The 18,444-nt window shown below is 42.5% G+C and overlaps 1 protein-coding gene across 1 annotated transcript in view; it reads left to right on the top strand.

Moving 5' to 3' along the window:
- The window catches only part of TBC1D9 (TBC1 domain family member 9), a 70,290-nt gene that overhangs the window by 34,710 nt on the left and 17,136 nt on the right, over window positions 1–18,444 (top strand). The window contains exons 7-12 of the mRNA XM_006121624.5: window positions 3,213–3,419; window positions 4,935–5,105; window positions 6,071–6,221; window positions 8,773–8,987; window positions 15,567–15,684; window positions 16,700–16,985. Coding sequence (XP_006121686.1) covers window positions 3,213–3,419; window positions 4,935–5,105; window positions 6,071–6,221; window positions 8,773–8,987; window positions 15,567–15,684; window positions 16,700–16,985 — 1,148 coding nt within the window. The remainder of the gene's footprint in view (window positions 1–3,212; window positions 3,420–4,934; window positions 5,106–6,070; window positions 6,222–8,772; window positions 8,988–15,566; window positions 15,685–16,699; window positions 16,986–18,444) is intronic.

Here is an 18,444-nt window from a genome sequence, read left to right as displayed (position 1 = left end):
TGCTGTCACAATGATATGCTTCTTATCAAGTACAGCTTTGGTTTGTATTCTGGGGAAGGAGGGAAGATTTTCATATACGTGACATATTAGATAATTCTTTGTGTTAGTTCCTATTTGCATAAATGCTGCATGGTTGTCTTCATCTACAGTGTCAATTGAATGTCAAAATTTTTGTTGTTCACTGGTGCCTATCCCCCCGCCTCTCCCCAAAAAGACAAAAGTTTTGCAGTGGCAATGCAAATGGCTCATTTTCAATAGGAGCTCTTGTAACCACCAGCAGGTGGATTTGAACCTAGGAGCTCTGGAACTTTGTGTAGGAGCCTCTACAGCAGTGGTTCCCAAACTTTTTGGCATCACACCCCCATTTTTAATTTTTGAAAAACCCTCATACCCCCTCCCCCCCAAAAATAGCATTAAAACTTGTTGAGCAAAAAAAAAAGGGGGGGGGACTGAGCGGGGCAGCAAAACTTGATGGGAGGCTTGCACCCCCCCTGGAATTTCTTCACGCTCCCCCACGGGGGCGCACACCCCCAGTTTGGAAACCCATGCTTTACAGCTTGAGCTATAAAATCAGCTTATTCTCAGCTTAGGCTGTAGAGCTCCCTTGTTCTTGTCTCTCGTTGTAAGTGGTCTAAGTGCCACTACATGGGACAGTGAACCACACTGTCTCTTGTCAATAACATGAACGCCATGACTGCAAAAGAGCCAAAAAACCGTGCACACTGCTCAACTTTTAGCAACAATTGTCGCTGCAAGATGTGTAGAGTAGGCAAAGCCTAACTTTTAAGTATGGTTAGCTGCAATTAAAAATCTACTGTGAGGCATTTTTTTAAAAATTGCTACAAAATGCTCTTGAATAATAGTTGCAACATTTATGTTTTGACAGGAAGTTAACATTATCCTAATAGTAAAAATAACTTAAACCTACTGAAATTAAAAATCCTGTGTAACTAGTATTGTGGTGAAGAGGAAACTGCGTGCCTTTTGAGATGTGTAAGCTTGTTTCAACAGTGATTTATCTTGGACATAAGAGCATAACTTGCTGGACAGCCAGGGCTGGGCTGTCAAGGATGCTTGGACTGCTGAAAGCATCCTGGCTCATATGAGAAATCACGTATATTTTGCTGAATCTGAGGAACTAATGATAATGTTAAGGTCCGATGTTTCACAAATCATTAAGAAAAAAATGCTGTTTCACCCAGCTTCCCACTGGTGTGTAGCACTAGTTTTAAATCCTAGTGAATCAAAATCAAACCTTAAATTCACATTGCTCTGTTTATGCAGAATTCAGGGGGAGCGATAAACTGCCCAATTAAGTTAAGTGGAGAAAATATCTTGTGGGTGGATGAATAAAACTCAGAACTTTTGTGGAGCATGGCTGCTTCCCTGGGATGTGGAATTGGCAGCTGCTTCAGACAGCAATTGCTGTACCTGCAGTAGCAACATCAAACTCGGATGTCCTGTCAGATTCTGGAGAGCGAATCAGTTGAGGGAATGCATATTAACTGTTCTAAAGTTGTGTAAACCATTGAAGTTTATTGTTCAGTAATTATGACATTGAAAACAATAACTCCAGCACTTTAAGAACCTTTAAGTCCTTTGAAGTTAGTAGAAGACTTTCTATTGACTTCATGTTAACTTTGGATCCGGTCATAAGTTCCAGCCTTTTGTGACATAGAAGAGCAAAGAAACACCTTTGCAGATGGGTACAAAGGTCATCAGTACCTATTACCTTTAGAAGCATCTGCTCTGTAACAGTGGTCAGAAAGTAAAATAGTAATTTCCTGAGTCAGCAGCCGCAACCTCCAGGACCAGTGCTATAGCTGGGAGTGTGCCTGCACTTGGAGAAGGGAGAAAGTAGTTTTCTGTTGGCATTAAAAAAGCATGTCTGCTTGGCTTCTTCTGATGCTCTGGCATCGTGTCTGTAATACATCCAGTCTAGTTCTGTGTTTATTGCTGCTTCCTCTATGTTGAATGCCCTCAGACAGCTCTTTAGTGGAACAGAAATGTGATATAGAATTATTTCTCCTTAGTTAACTTAAATATATTGTTCATGAGGCTCTTTTGCATTAATAAAGAGCTGATTTATAGTTCATTGAAAAAAGAAGGAAGTTAGTTGGGGAGAAGGGGAAATATTTTGAGAGTGAGCTATGTATTGTGGTCTTTGACTACAGCTTCAAAAGAGATGTTAAATGAAAAACAAATTATCTAGTCCTTTTAACTAATGAAACATTAAGGCATTGTGCTAATGTGAGATCATGGATCGCTACTTTAAAAAAAAAAAATCTCGGTAAACCAAAATGTGCTCGCTCTTATCTTGAAATGCCTAATGCAGTTTTTATTACCTAGAAGATTCTATTTCAGTGTATCAAAGTGATGCTTAAAAGCACTTATAATTGTGCTCTTTGCTCTGGAGAAGGGAGGTATTTCTGTGAACTTAATTGATTTTATTTTTTTAATTGAGTAATCAGTAGTGCATAGAACATACATCACACATTTATAGCTCATGTATAATTGATCAGTGGCAGTTCTATACTGTAATTTCTGCAGAAGCTTGGTGAAATATTGAGCTGTGCTTTGTAGGTTTCTCTCTGAATACTGTATACAGGGTGCAGTGTGATAAGTGAATACATAAATAACAGAAAGCCAAACAAATTCCTTACAGGAAAAAAAATCTTACCCCTCTCCAGATTTGGAAGAGATTGCTGGGAAAAGGAAAAATAGCACTTCAGGAGCATACTCCATACCTCGTTTTGTAATTTTCAGAGTAGGAGATTGCTGTGTGGCTTCTGGGAAGCTCATAGTACACGTACTGTGGAAATGTGGTTGTTGTACTAAAAACCTGTTTAAAATAAAGTATGATATAACAAACTAATATATGATAATTGAGAGCCCACAAAGTTGTTGCATGAAAGCTCTGGGTTTGTATTGGAAATGACTGGTGAGAAACCGTAATATAGAAAAATAACAATTTCTGGTTTTAGTGTTACACGTGTTTGTTTCAGTACAGGTGTTGGTTTTCCAGTAGGAGTAGTGATGCATGGGAGAGAACCATTTTGTCTATAAAAATGCAAAAAGGGGGAAAAAAGTATATTAGAAACTGCTGCATTGGTCCCAAAGGTAACCCCTAAGTATAAGATTGAGCTCTGAAAATGGTGCATATCAAGCTACCCATTGAAAAGCCATAACCAGTGGTGGTTATTTCTCCCTAGGTATCAGTAGTGGAAAAGGCAGACAGTTCTAGTGTATTACCCAGCCCATTATCCATCAGCACTAAAAACAAAATGACATTTCTCTTCGCCAACTTGAAAGACAGAGACTTTCTTGTGCAAAGGATCTCCGACTTCCTTCTACAAACTACTCCAAAAACATATTCTGAAAAAGAGATTGCTGGAAGTTACAACAGTTCAGATGATGAGGTGAGTGGATAAATGTAACTTCACATTTCACTGACAGAAGGGAATTTAGTTGTAGTTTCTTTACACATGGTGTGAGATTGTTTTCTTGACATTTCTGTGTAAAGACTCATGCTTATAAAGACTTATATCCTTAAGTCATAATAGGACACTCATAGATATATTGAAATATTATGACTATTATTATGATTGTTTTGGATTAAACCTGGAAAATTTTTCCCAACTTGCCAACTGCCTTCTTGACAATAGCATTAGCTGATGTGTGTCATTATAAAATCAGATTTTCAGAGCTGATTCTTGGTAAGCTTGTAAATAAGAGAGAGTAGGAGGCTATATCTTTTATTAGACAAACTTCTGTTGGTGAGAGAGAGATGCCACACAGAGCTTTTTTTCTGGTGTAGTAAATTTTTAACAATTACCTTTTACGATTTAATGAAATGATCGAGAATTTCAGTGGCATGATTGCTGGAATTCATTCTAAACCACATTTGTTGTCTGTAAACACTTTTGTAGAGTCAAATACTCTGAAAAGGTACTATTGTTATTAGCCAAGATTTTGGAAAGTGACTAGTGATCATGGATACCTCAGTTTTAGGTTGTTCAATGTGAGCCGCCCCCCCCCCCCCCCCCCCCCCACCACCACCACCACCGAAGGAAACTGATTTCAAGAGTAGAGATTTTCAGTAGAGTTGTGCCAGATCTGGAATGTCTATTCTGCAGAAACTTCTAATTTAAAGCAAAAAGAATTCTGAATCAGAACAGAAAGTAGAAATGTAAATTTTCCCCTGGAACAGAATATTTAAAAATCCATTTTGAGAGAACTGAAACCTGATTTTTTTCAAAAAATTTTGGGCGGCTAAATGGCCATCTGGGGAATAAAGATGAGTGCCCAGTAGTGTGGGCTGCCTGGAAATTGCTGAACATCTTGATTCTGTCAAATTAGCATCGGAAGCTTTTCTACCTGTTGAAATTCTCAGGACTTTCTCAGAATTGTGCCCTTTTAAGGTGCCTCAGGTTGGGCACTCAAAGATAATAGAAATGTTTTTAAATCTTGACCATTGTGAAATTCCTTTGCTTTTTAAATAAAAACAAGAAATTCTCTTGTAATTAGGTATTGCTATACAAAGGTGCAAAACATCCTATTTAGATGAGAATGATTTTATTGTCCACAGTAACAAATGTGGAATATCTTTGGGTGTGCTATCTTTAACAGCCATGCTTCTGCAACTTCAAATATATTATTGTAGTTACTGAAAAATTAAAACCAGCTCTGATTGTGTAGTTTGATTTTTGTGTGGTGAAGTAAATGCTGATTTGGTTGGAAAACTAAAATTGTGTTTCATTGTTTGAAATTAGTTCAGTTTCTGCTGCCAGATGCTTACCCTAGAGATACACCTTCGAGGTTTGATTTCCTCAAACTGAGTTGGCTTTTAGTGAGGATACAATAATTTTGGTGCAGTACGAGCAAAATTCTCTCTCTCTCACCTATGAACAGCTTGCGGCTGTTGTTTTTTGCAGGTTTATTCAAGACCAAGTAGCATTGTTTCCTCCAGCCCTCAAAGAAGTCTCAGCTCTGAAGCCGATGGAGAGCGACAGTTCAATCTCAATGGCAACAGCATTCCTACAGCAACACAGGCTTTAATGACAATGTATCGACGGAGGTCGCCTGAGGAATTCAACCCAAAATTGGTAGATCTCACTACTATTTTTCTAAACTCTGACAGATTAGAAAAGTGGTTTGGGATTTTAAATTAACTTTCTTTAAACTAACATTCCAGGATGAGTTGTTCTGCTTTTTCCTAACCAAAAAGAGCTCTAGCACTGCCAATCATGTGCAGAGAATGGTATCTTTCAGAAAATAAATTTCTAGTACTTCAGTGGCAAATTTTCCCAGAATGCATGCCAAAACTCTGAAGTATTTCATGCACTGTGATAATATATTTAAGATTCAGGACAACTTCAGGTTATCAGTTCAATAATTGGTAGAGCACTAATAGTACAGATTACATTCTGGTCTGGATCAACTCTGCTACTGGACCAGAGACCTGGGGAGCCTAAGGGTTCGAGGGCCAGCTGTGGTTGGGGATGACAGGGTCAGCAGTATGGGACCGAGGCAAGAGCCCCACGGCAGCCCTATGGGCCTGGGACCTCGCTGCAGAAGCTGGAGCCTGCACTGCCCAGGGAGCCAGCTGCAGCTGGGCAAGCAGCCCAGCCAGGTTGGGGATAGGGGGACGAAGCAGGGAGCCTGCTGGGGCATCCTGCCAGCAGCAGGCAATGAACTTGGGGACGAGTTGTAGGGGACCTCCCCTGGTCTGGCAAATTATTTCATTCGGGACCAGTCAGGTCCTGACAGTACCAGACCAGGGAGGTCCAGCTTATATATTGTATAGTTTGCTATAAAGTATTTTTCCTGTGGCTTTTGATTTTGTACATGTTTTCAAGATTCATTATAGAATAGTGTTCTGGGGAGAAATAAGAAGTGGGAGAGAGCAACCCACTGAAATTAGAGAATCAGATTATAGCTATCCTTCTTCCTCCTGGCCACCCCTAATAATTGCAGTAAGTTATGAGATGTGGGCACTTCACTAGTTCCTTTCATGTTTAATGAATCCAAAATGGGGGTACCCCGTCTCAATGTATTTATTTATTTATAGGCAAAAGAGTTTTTGAAAGAGCAAGCTTGGAAGATTCACTTTGCTGAGTATGGTCAGGGTCTGTGCATGTATCGGACAGAGAAAACAAGAGACCTTGTGCTGAAAGGCATTCCAGAAATTATGAGAGGGGAACTGTGGCTGCTGCTTTCAGGTGAGCTCCAGTTTGGAACATTGTCTTAGATTAGGAACTAGATGTATGAGAGATGACACTGGGCAGGATTTTCAAAGGCATTTAGACTTCTAAAGGTGCAAGTAGGTGCCTAGTGGGATTTTTAAAAGTACTCAAAGCAAGTTAGGTGGCTAACTCTCATTGACGCCAGTGGGAGTTACTTTCCTAATCCTATTTTAAGTACTTTTGAGAATCCCACTGGGTGCTTACCTGCATCTTTAGGCACCTAAATTCATTCCGTGGGCTGCTCTGTGAGGAGTTCAGGCCTTCCATGGACCAGTGCTGCTGCTGCCCTGCACCGCTGCCTCTGTATCAGAGGCCAGCAGCATGTCGTGGCAGGTACTCCCATGCATGCTCTTCATTGAAAACTCAGACTGACCAGCTAGGATTGATTCAGCCTTCTGGTCCAAGTTTTAAATGCAATGCGTGCATGGGGGGCAGGGAGTGTTGTGGTTATTCGTGACCATTAACCGATAAGTTAAACGGTTAGCTGACTAGCTGTTGACATCCCTAATTTGTAGTATAAGTCAGGCAAATCATGAGTTTTTGTGTATTGCCAGTGACCTGTCCATGAATTTTACTAAAAATACCCATGACTAAATCAAACCTTACTCAACATCAGAGTAGTAATATTTTGTGCTTTGTAGCTGGAACATGCTACATAATAATTGTATTCCTTAGCACCTGTGGGTGACTGTCAAGTATTATTCTCACTTTTACAAAAAGGGAAACCAATAAAAAGAGGTTAAATAATTTGCCCAAGGTCTTTCAATGAGTCGTTGGCAGAGCAGAGATTGGAAGTCAAATTCCAAACTCTCAGTCCTCTGCTCTGTCCTGTAGACCAGACTGTCTTTATGTACTTAAAAAATGGATGATTCTTTAAATTACTAACCTACTGTTCACCAAGGGCTGGATTCTCCATTTGGTCTGAGCTGCAGAGGAGTGCTGCAGAGAACCAGTTGAAGCTCCTTAATTCAGGGCTATATGGTGAAGTGAAGTTAGGGATGAATAGGCGTATCTCTGATGTGCACCACTGGCATAAGATCCCTTTGTTAGAGGGAACCTTATTCCAGCACGTGGAGCATCATAGAATCATAAAATACTAGAACTGGAAGGGACCTCCAGAAGTCATCAAGACTAGTCCCCCTGCCCTCACGGCAGGACCAAGCACCATCTGACCATCCCTGACAAGTGTCTGTCTAACCTGCCCTGAAATATCTCCAGTGATGAAGATTCCACAACATGACTTGTGTGTTCACAGGGATACTGTGAGGATTGACTGAACGATGGTTTAAAAATTGCTCTGTAGATAAAAAGCTCTCTAAAATCAGCAGCTATCCTGTAAATGATTGGCTGAGATAGATGTGAGTGTTGCTATCATGGTAGTATGCATATGAGCAGGGTACAAGCCAATAGGCTAGCTGCGTTACCAATCGCATACAGATAGTTCCAGTGTGTGGAGGGATATTGGTGGTAGCTGCAGCTGTTAAAGTCATATTGTTGTTCAGCATGCTCACATTTGCACCGTACGCAATAAAGGGTTTGTTTCTTTTATTTTATTATTACCGTATTTTCTGGCGTATAAGGCGACTGGGCGTATAAGACGACCCCCTAATTTTCTAGTTAAAACATAGGTTTTCGCCTATACTCGCCGTATAAGACTACCCCCCCCTTAAGAGGCCAACCGGCAGCACCCCAGCTGCTCTGCCCCAGGGTCCACAACAAAAGCCTGGTCTGCCGGGGGGCGGGCGCACTAGGTGCCTCCCCCACCCCCCAGCAGACCAGGGACACGGGGAGCAAAGCGGCAGCGGGGTGCCGCGCCTCTGAGGCTTTGCTCTGGCAAAGCCTCAGAGGCGCGGGACCCCTCCGCCTCCTCGGCTTTGCTCCCGGTGTCTCTGGTCTGCTGGAGATGGTCCCCAGCAGACCAGGGACACCGGGAGCAAAGCCTCTGAGGACGCCGGCAGCGGGACAGTCGCGGCGTGTCTGGGCTGTCCCGCTGCCGGCTTCCCCCGAGGCTTTGCAAAGCCGCGGAGGGGCTCGGGCAGCCCAGGCGCGCCTGGGCTGCCCCGCTGCCGGAGCCCCTCCGTGGCTTTGCTCCGCGTCTTCCTGGTCTGCAGACCAGGGAGACGCGGAGCAGCTTTTCTCGCCCCGGAGTACATGAGCGGCGGGACCGTGAGGGGACTGCCTGTATGTTTATACCCGGCGTATAAGATGACCCCCGATTTTTGGGGGATGTTTTTTAGTATAAAAAGTCGTCTTATACGCCGGAAAATACTGTATGTGAAAGAGCTTTTGAATATGTATCCATTGGAAAAGGTAACTAGCTGGTATTTTTTAGCAGGCCAAGCCAACTTTAGCCTCTTTAAAAATATAACATTTTAAATGTATTTTCAAACTTTGTTTGTATTTTAAAATTTCCATTCAAGATGTCAGAATTATGGGAGCACAAGAAAATAATGCTGCTGTACAATGTCTGCTAGCCCTTATTTAATTTACCTAGTTCATTGTTGTTGCTTCTCTCTCCTCCTACTAGGGGCCATTAATGAGATGGCTACCCACCCTGGCTATTATGAGGACCTAGTGGAAAAATCTATGGGGAAATATAACCTTGCCACAGAAGAGATTGAGAGGGACTTGCACCGTTCTCTCCCAGAGCACCCTGCATTCCAGAATGAGATGGGTATTGCTGCCCTGAGGAGAGTATTAACGGCATATGCTTTCAGAAATCCAAACATAGGATATTGTCAGGTAATTGAAAAAACAGTAATACTCAGTAATGGGAATGCTAGATCTGGAAAGGATGGCAAGACATTTCAGTCAGTGGCCACATGCTTATATGGCACAGTTGATGCATTCGATCATGCATATGAACAGATAGGTTCCTGACTTGTGTGCACAAAGTCCTGATCCTGCAACTAATTGCATTAGTAGAGATTCATGCATACACAGAGCCCTCTCAACTTAACTGTGCTCTTCAGCAGAGCCGATGCTAGCATAACTTTCTGCAAGCTCAGGAACCAGGGGCTCTAATTGAAAGTTCACATTGCTCTGTATATGCAGATTTATGTGCCCATAAACATAGTGGCTAGTGTAAGGATGATTAAAAATCTTTCCCCAAGTGCATCTAATTAAGATGATAATCAAAACATGTCAGAATGGATGCCTAATAAGGGAGGATGCTGTGAAAATCTACAAGGCTAGATGCTGTGAAAATCCTTTTAGTAACATTTTTTCCCCTGTTGCACAGCTTCTCATTCATTACTCATGGACTATTGCCCCCACCTGTGGTCTTATGAGGCAGTCTAGTGTTGTTTCTAGAGGCTCCAGGATAAAACTCTGCCCCTTCAGCTAACGGCAGCCAAATGAGTTTAAGCTTCCAAAAGTAGAACATATTGGTGGTTCAGTTTCTCTTGGCCATTCTGTTTTAAAACCTTTACCCTGGTTTGTTTTCAGGCATTTTTACCTAGTCTTCCACCTCCTCCTCCCCCAGATCAGATAAATAACAGCATGGTGGTTTCAACCACCTGGATCTGCCATTGCAGCACCTTCCTGCTAGACTCCCCCCCTCCCCCTCCCCAAATTCAGGCATGGCGAAGCTATCTCACCTGACTTGGGTCTAATCAATGTTCCCTTCGTGTGGCAGCTCTTATAGGCCCTACAGAGGGTGAATGATATCCTGCGTGTGGCCAGTCAGCCTACTTTTGCATTGTGAGAGCATAGGGCTCAGAATCAGACTGTCATGTCAGGCTCCCACCTTTCTCTAAAGAGCTATGACTCCAGAAAAGCTGAATCGGGTGCTTCTGAACTTTTGGGATGGGCTAGCCCTGGGGCTTGGTCTCACAACAGAGCAGGGCTGGAAGGGGGAAAAATACTGGAAGGATCCAGATTTTCTCTACCCTGCAGTTTCCTGGGGAAAGAAGCAGGGACTCACCATCCCACTGTGAATCAGTGGACTCCCATGATATTGAGGGTAATAGAGAGGTAGCCATGTTAGGGGTAAGTCTTGCAGACCACAGAAACTCTGGAAAGGCAAAAGCAAATATGTCCTTTGCAAGGCAAAGTTAATGTAGCATTGCTAATGAGTGAGGTGAAAATGAGGGGTAAGACTCCTTCTTTGCCTTGTCCATTCAGTCTGTTTACTAGGACTTGCCTGCTAGGATCTTTCTTACAGTGCTCTGCATCATTTCCCACTGCCTCTCCCCCACTTCTCAGCATGCCTAGGCATGCAGGGAAGCCTGAAGATTTAGACAGAAGTACAATGGGAATAGTGTGTTCTGATCATTAGCAATAAGTCCTTGCTGTGCCAGGGAAAGAGGTGCGTGCACCTCCCCCCCACACTCCATGAGCTGGCTCCATGTGAAACTCTTAGGAGCACTTCAGTAAGTTTCTGACCAGAACAGAGGCACATGAATATTCCACTCCCTACAAAGCTGCACCGTAAGGAGATTACAGAGGGGTAAGTGTGAAGTCCCCTCTTACGTTCAAAATGAGCCTGATTTCTGGAGTGAAGCCCTAAGTTGCACCTGCAGCCCTTCCCTAGGTGCATTTCAGTCTGGGAAGGAGTCAGGCAGCTTTGTTAGGCTCCTGGAGACATGGAAGGTATTTGTACCAGTATTTCTCCTCTGTTGTGTGGTCTCCATGCCATTATGAATAGTGTACTGCTTCCTCCCTGTAAACAGCCAGGGAAAGAAGTAGCATATATGCGTCTCGCACATAAAAACAGAACAACAGACACCCTTGTAAGTTGGTAGCTTGTGAGGAACTCATCAATATTAATAAAATACCTTCCTCTACAAGCATTGTTAGATGCATTGTTTCCTGTTGATAAGATTGAAATGAGGATTAAACCAAATGTTATTTAGAGGCCTGGGAAGAGAAGATCCTGCTGCTTTTCCAGAGGGTTTACACAAAGAATAGAGAAAAGAGGGAGAGGACGAGTATAAGTCCTTCTCCTGATCTTTCACCAGCCCAGAAGTAACTTCAGATTTGCTATATAGTCAAGGACTCCACAATGTGGCTACAGAAAACACAAGATCTCTTAAAGCTGGGACTTCTTCATTCAGACTGGGAACCCATACAGCTAATACCCTGTGCATCAGCAGAGAAGTGTAACTCAGCATGGATTCTCCATTAACCTCTGTTTGTCATTGGGAGAAAACTCAGTAAGGATATCTTATTCATTGATCCATCAAACTTACATTTCAGGTGTGATGGGATACAGATGCTCCTTGGGGCAGAGGCTCCCTCTTAGTACTTTGCCCAGCACTGTAGGCCCTGACATCTAGAGTCTAATGTAATAAAATATGATGATAATCCCAAAGGTGCGATTATCTCTATTATACTAGAGTTTCTTTAGGATTTGGTTGGATTCCCACAACCAAACACCACAGAGATGTGAATACCAACCTTTTAGCTAATCAGATTGGACCCTCCTTTTGATTATCAGTTGCCAAGTTTAATTAAAATGGGACAAGTTTAAACAAACCTGTTGCTGACTTTTTGGTCATTATTAGCTGTCAAAAAGCAAATTTTGGAATAAATTCCTATATCCACACAAGAAGCACCTTGCTTTTGTCTTAAGGAGGAAAAATTCTTGAAGCCATAGAAACCTTTCTGTTAACGGTAAATGCCTCTTTCCACAATTCCTGAGAAATAGTTCTCCCATCGTTTGGTTCTATTCCACAGAATATTGTAACAAATAGGCATTCCTAGAACTTAGAAGCTGCATCTCTGGTATATTGATTAAATATGCCAGTTGTTCCCTGTTCATCTCATCCTGCACAAAATCCCAGGGCCTTAGGGACTCAGGGCTGCTGCAGGCAAGATGTGAAAAACTGCATCAGTTATGATGCTAGGAAACTATTCACAAAAATCCCTAGAGGCATTTGCAAGGAGTGGAGGGAAGTGTATGAGCCTGAGGAAGATTTGTAAAGTAAATTTCCATTCCTCTGCAAATGCATCTTGTAATAGTAAGGTGTTCCTGGGTTGGTTTCCACATAACTTCTTAATAAAGCTCTTGCTTTTTGTGGGGGGAATTTCCATTCCTGCCTGTTGGCTACTACACTAATTAAACTCTATCCTTACTTCTGGGATTCATTGCTCAATACACTTCCCATGGGTAATAAATGAGGAGAGAAGCTACATGTGCAATAAAATGGGAAATTTCTTACCTGTTCTCTTTTTCTCCGATAGCTGCTTCTGTCTGAATTCAACCCCACACTGGTTATATTCTTGTTTACAATATTAATTGACATTTTTTTTCCAAAGGGAGACAGAGACATACATTGTCTTAAGGTTAAGTTAGTATATTGTGTCTCATGTTATCTTAATGCTGACAAGTGGTTATTGGAGTACGGCTGTTGGGTAAATCTTCTGGTAGCCTGAGCAGAAGGGCAGAGCTTCATTTTGGAGCCTTTAGTAACAACGTGGGCTGCCTTCAAATCCTCAGATAGAGGGCATTAGCCTATTGGTAATGAATTCAGAGAGAAAATGCTCATGTAAAACTTTTCTTTCAATTTCAGGAAAAAGCTGTCTGGACTTAAAATGTTCTTTCATATATTCGCTGCATTAAAACCTTCTTTTTGATATGGTTATAAGCAATGTATCTCATAAAAAAAGATAGCAGAGTGAACTCTACTGTAGGCAAAGTCGAGAAGAAGTTTCTCTTTAAAGGCTGGAAGCATCATCTGGTCACAGTTGTACAGGACTGGGAGGCAGGACCTCTGGATTCTGCTCCCAACTCTGTATTTCACTTCTATGTAATTTTGAGCAGTCACCTTTTAATAACTCTCTGTCTTAGCTTACAAGATTGCAAAATAGGAATAATATTTCTTACTTGATTTTTACAAGAGTATTGGGAGGCTTCATTAATCACTGACTGTAAAAGCACTTCAGTATCCCAGAATGAAAAATGCAGAGAGAGATGCAAAGTATTCCAACCATCATCCTCAATTCATGAAGAATAAAACACTCAATATGACTGTGTCTTTTTTTAATTTTAAAATCAATAGATCAATGAGCACAGAAAGGATATAGTAACAGAAACACACTTGTAATCCTGGCCTCCACAGTCAGGAGTGAAACTATAAGTTCCCTGAGGCCATGGTTGCAGTTTTATAGCAAGTGTCCAAATACTAAAGCAATATAAAATGGTAAACAAGACTAAAGAAAAGAAAGTACAGTGTGACAGCATTATAATGTATTGATGCGTATTGGGAAGGGGATCAGTGTATATGAATTGACAGACCTTGAAAATGGGTCTGAATCTAAATATCTTGCTTTTTTACTGAGAACTACATTAGCGTTTTAACAAATACGTTCATTTTGGGGGATGTGACGGGGCAGGCGCCTTACCCGCACTCCCCCGCACTGAACTGGGCACTGGGGCAGAGAGTGGGCCCTCGGGAAGGCGGGCGGACGGGAGAGGTCCGGCCGCGGGGAACCCAGAAGCCAGGGTAAGAGGAGGGACGGCCAGCAGCCAAGAGGACGGTCCGGCGCGGCCGGATGACGTCATGGGAAGCGCCGAGCGGGACGCACAGGAGGGTGGGGCCCCGGACGCTGGGGGGAGGCCCGCCCAGGTGGTGGTGGGGCGGGAGATTCAAAAGGGCGAGAGCCACAGCCAAGGGTGGGGGGGCTTTAGGAGGTGGAAGGAGGCCAGACCCCTGCCAGGAGCGCGGAGCGGGAGAGAACCACTGCACACGGACCCCCGCCAGAGGAAGGGACTCAGGGTGAGTCTGTCCCCCAGCTGGGGAATCCACGGGGATTGAGCCGGGAAGAAGAGACCCAGGGCGGGGCCGCGGACCCCGCGAGTGGAGGGTTTGGGGAACCCGACCCCCTCCACTGTCAAGGGACAGACGTCCCTGTCTTAGGGCCCTGGGTCGGGGCTCGGAGTGTGGGAGGGCCCGAGCCCCCTTCCCGGCCCCCTCAGGCCCGTTTGAGTCCGGGAGCGCCGGAGCTTTAAGTCTCGGACCGCGGTCAGGCGGTCGGTCACAAGACGAGTACGCCCCTAGCGGGACGTGGGCTCACCCGAACTCGGGGTGGCCCTAGGGGACTTGATAACAGGGGAGTTAAAATGTAATGAAATAACTTTGTCCCAAAAGAACACATGGTTAGTCTCAGTAAACAAGCTAGTTCTGTCTCTGTCCACTATCTCAATCAGATCTCCCATTAAGTCAGGGTTTAAAATAACCAATCCGTTCCTTAAGAACCAAACTCTAATATGCAAATATTACCAAGGTAAGTCACTTCTTCAGGCCTGCTGTCCTTGATAAAGGCGTTAGGCAAACACTTGAAAATGACTGAGACCAAACAAACATAGGGCAACTTTGTGTCAGCCATGTATGTTTATGTAGGATGGAGGAAATGGGTCACACGGAACCTTGGTCCCCATTTTCTCCTTTCCATAGACTGAGACTGGGCACACTAAAGCTACGTCTGCACTGCACAGTTATTTCAGAATAAGCTATTCCAGAATAGTTATTCCGAAGAAGCTTATTTTGAAATAGAACATCTACACTGCAAGGAAGCCTCAAAATTAGTCCAAGGCAGGATTCCCTAATGTAGATGTGCTATCTCGATTTGGAGCCCCAGGAGGAATAACGTAGAATGGCCCTGGTGAGGGGCTATTTCAGAATAGCAGAATTTGAGCACCTTCACGTGACTTATTTCGAGAGAGCTGTTTTGGAATAGGTGGTGTTCTTCGTAGAATGAGGTTAACAGTTGGAATAAGATGTCCGTTATTTTGAAATAACGGCCATTAGTCCAAAATAACTTTGCTGTATAGACACACCCTTACAGCCCTTCTGTTTTATTGTTCTCAAGATGTAAACATTTGCCTCACCAGTGGAGGGCATGATCTCCGTAGGGTTTTGGCTTTTGTTTTGCACTGGCAGAAAGCCTGGGTATGCAGACTGTGCCCTTGCAAAGAATAGTGTAGAATCTGCACTCCCCAGAGCTCCACGGGGCATTATGGATGAATCTGTCACAATTCCCTCAGCAGCTCCCTTGGAGAGACTGGGCATCCCTCAGACAGCTGAGAGCCATGGTTGAGCCCTTGAAGAATAAATAAGATGATTATGCAAAGGAGAAAATAAAAAGCTTTGGATGTTGTTACAAATGAGAGGCATTAGGAAAACATTGTCCACTGTATTTACATTCAGCAATCCACATTCTTTTTGTAACAGAACATAATTTTTAAGTGAAATTTCTTCAGTGTAGATCCATGGCTAATTTTTGATGTAGGATAAATTCTTCTGTTAGTCTTTATAGTACTAGGTATGACGAGAATTTAGAAATGACATCTAGTGATTTATTTTTTCATTCTTGTAGGCCATGAACATTGTCACTTCAGTGCTACTTCTGTATGCAAAAGAGGAGGAAGCTTTTTGGCTGCTTGTGGCTTTGTGTGAACGCATGCTGCCAGACTACTATAATACAAGAGTTGTTGGTATGTTAAGGGTTTTTTCCCCTAAAAATACTTAAATGTCCATATGTACATTCCTATTAATATTTTTATGTTGTAATAAAATAATCATATAGTCAGCTTTGATGGTGTATGAAAAGTTGCAAACAGGAGAGGACAAAATAGCTGTATTAGAAGTCTGAAAGCAGCTAACTACATAGATATTCTGGTGAGTGTTAGTTCTTCACCTGCTTGAGGTAAACCAGAATTCTGCAATGGACGCAATGTTTAGGTTAAAGAGATCAGAAAGAGATGAGAGGCTAGAATTTTAAATGTAGAAAACAGTGGTGGTTATATAATTACCAAATGAACGTTGGTGAGGGGCAGGGTTGGGCAGTTTACAAGAGAAGGTTGAAGTACCGTTCACCTCTAGGTTGTTGGTGCAAAAGGACAGTAATAACTGAAAGCCTTTTCTATCTAATGCCTAGCTGTTGGCTTGCATGAAATGATTGAAAGCATCAATTCCACTTCCATCACAGAAATCACTGTTACTTATCCTTGCTAGCAAGGGCAATGATTAAACTTATCCACTCAGTCCTGGAAGTAGTCCAAGTAGTTGTGTGCATGTTCAGTGGGAGCTTACTGTGCTTCCACAGACAACTAAATTGCTTATAAAATTTGCTTTTAAAATTTTTTTTAAAAAAACATAACTCATTCTTCTCCTCCTCTTCCTCCCCCCGTATTGCCTCTCCCAATATCACTCTTATAATGCCAACAAGTAGAATCCCACTATTAAATGGTGAGTGCCTGGACCTGCAGGTGCCAAAGGACAGGTCTCAGAACAAGAAAAAAGTTTGCTTTTTCTAGGTTCTATGTTTATTACACATTTGTTTTCTGTATAATAGTGCTTTGATTTGTGTGTGTGTATCACAGTTTAATAACAGGGAAGAATCTATCATTTTTCTGGTGAGGAAAGGTATATAAGCATCTTGAGAAATGTTCTTGTAATGTTTTCCCCGATGGGTATTCATGTGTTCTCAATGTTACTTATTTCCAACAGGAGCGCTGGTGGATCAGGGTGTTTTTGAAGAGCTGGCCCGAGACTATGTTCCACAGCTTTATGACTGCATGCAGGACTTGGGTGTTATCTCTACTATCTCATTGTCCTGGTTCCTCACGCTTTTCCTTAGCGTAATGCCATTTGAAAGCGCTGTGGTGGTTGTGGATTGTTTCTTCTATGAAGGAATAAAGGTGATATTCCAGTTAGCTCTTGCTGTCCTGGATGCTAATGTGGACAAGCTGCTGAACTGTAAAGATGATGGAGAAGCAATGACTGTCCTGGGAAGGTATTTATTGAACAAAACAAAAGCTGTGCTTCCCCTTTTATTGTATTTTTTTCCGCCTGAAACCGGATGTAGTGCATGAAATATTTAACTTGCATCATCACCCCCATGGTAAATCTTTTAGATGCTTGCAGTCCTTTTTGTCTGTAACAGCTTCTATATGTGCCTGAGTCAAAAAAGGCCTTTCACGTATTATGCATGACCACACTTACTTGTCTTGTCCCTGTAGTCCTCTAAAAAGTAGTAGGGATGTCAACATGTAGGAAACTACATGTGTGACCGATAAGCCTAGGCAACTACACGCACATAATCCTGATGACTACAAGCACTCCTCTTCCCTTTGCTGCCTCTATGTCAGAGACAACCAAAGGGGGAGAGACCTGGTGCCTGTAAGGCTCTGTGCCGCCTGACTCCTACTACATTTAAACTGCAGAGCTGTAGCAGAGGTAGTCAATGCAGCAGACTCATCGCTTAGTCAATACAAATTGCGTTGACCATACGATTAGTCAGTTACCCACGTCTTAACATCCTTATCTAACGTCACTAAAAAGTAGATCAACCTAGCTGCATCACTCAGGGTATGTCTACACAGCAAACTTATTTTTATCCTGAAATAGCTAACCCATGTCATTTGAATACGTCCATTATTTTGAAATATAGCAGACACACTGTTTCACCATCCCTGTAAACCTTAGTGTACAAGGAGTAAGGGATGGCTTGAAATAGTGCTGTATTTTGAAACTTGGCGCTGTGTAGACAGCGCTAAATGATGAAATAGACTTGAAATAGAGCGCAAATTGCGTAGCTTATTTCTAGTTTCGGGTGCTGTGTAGACTCACCCTCAGGGTTGTGAAAAATTTTGCACCCTGTGTGATGTATTCAGGCTGACCTAACTCCCACTGTAGACTCCACTAGATCAACAAAAGGATTCTTCTGTCAATCTCACTACTGCTTCTTGGAGATACGGATTAACTAATTTGACAGAAAAAAATCTTTCTTTGATGTAGGATACATCCATATGACAGAACTACAACAGAACACCTGCAGCATTGTACCTGTGCCACTGTAGTATGCTCATATTCCAAGGGGCACAGAGTTTCAGAATATGACAGTGTCTTTAAAAACCTACATAGGTAAAGCAATCAGGAGTCTTATCCTCAGTTATACACAACTGCTCCTATTAGCCAGGCTCAAACAAAACTTATTTTTTCTTTCTAATTTCTAGAATATCAGCATGAACTTGGCTTATAGGGAAATTCAGTAGATCTTGAGTAAATATCTGGAATTTGTTATTTCCCTGTCTTCCTGTTAACTTTTAAGTGCAGTTGAGAAAAATACTTGAATTCAAAGGGCAATTATGGTTGGAAATAGACTTAAAACTCAATATATCTAGAAAGGCTGATGAAGGGATAAAAATGCTTAGGAAGATTAGTAGACCTGGAGAAGTCATTCATTCTGAACT

The sequence above is a fragment of the Pelodiscus sinensis genome, chromosome 4 (assembly GCF_052426305.1).
Source record: "Pelodiscus sinensis isolate ZL-2025 chromosome 4, ASM5242630v1, whole genome shotgun sequence".
Classification (NCBI taxonomy): domain Eukaryota; kingdom Metazoa; phylum Chordata; order Testudines; family Trionychidae; genus Pelodiscus; species Pelodiscus sinensis.
The sequence above is the reverse complement of the archived record's forward strand: the minus strand, read 5'-3'. Positions and strand labels throughout refer to the sequence as shown.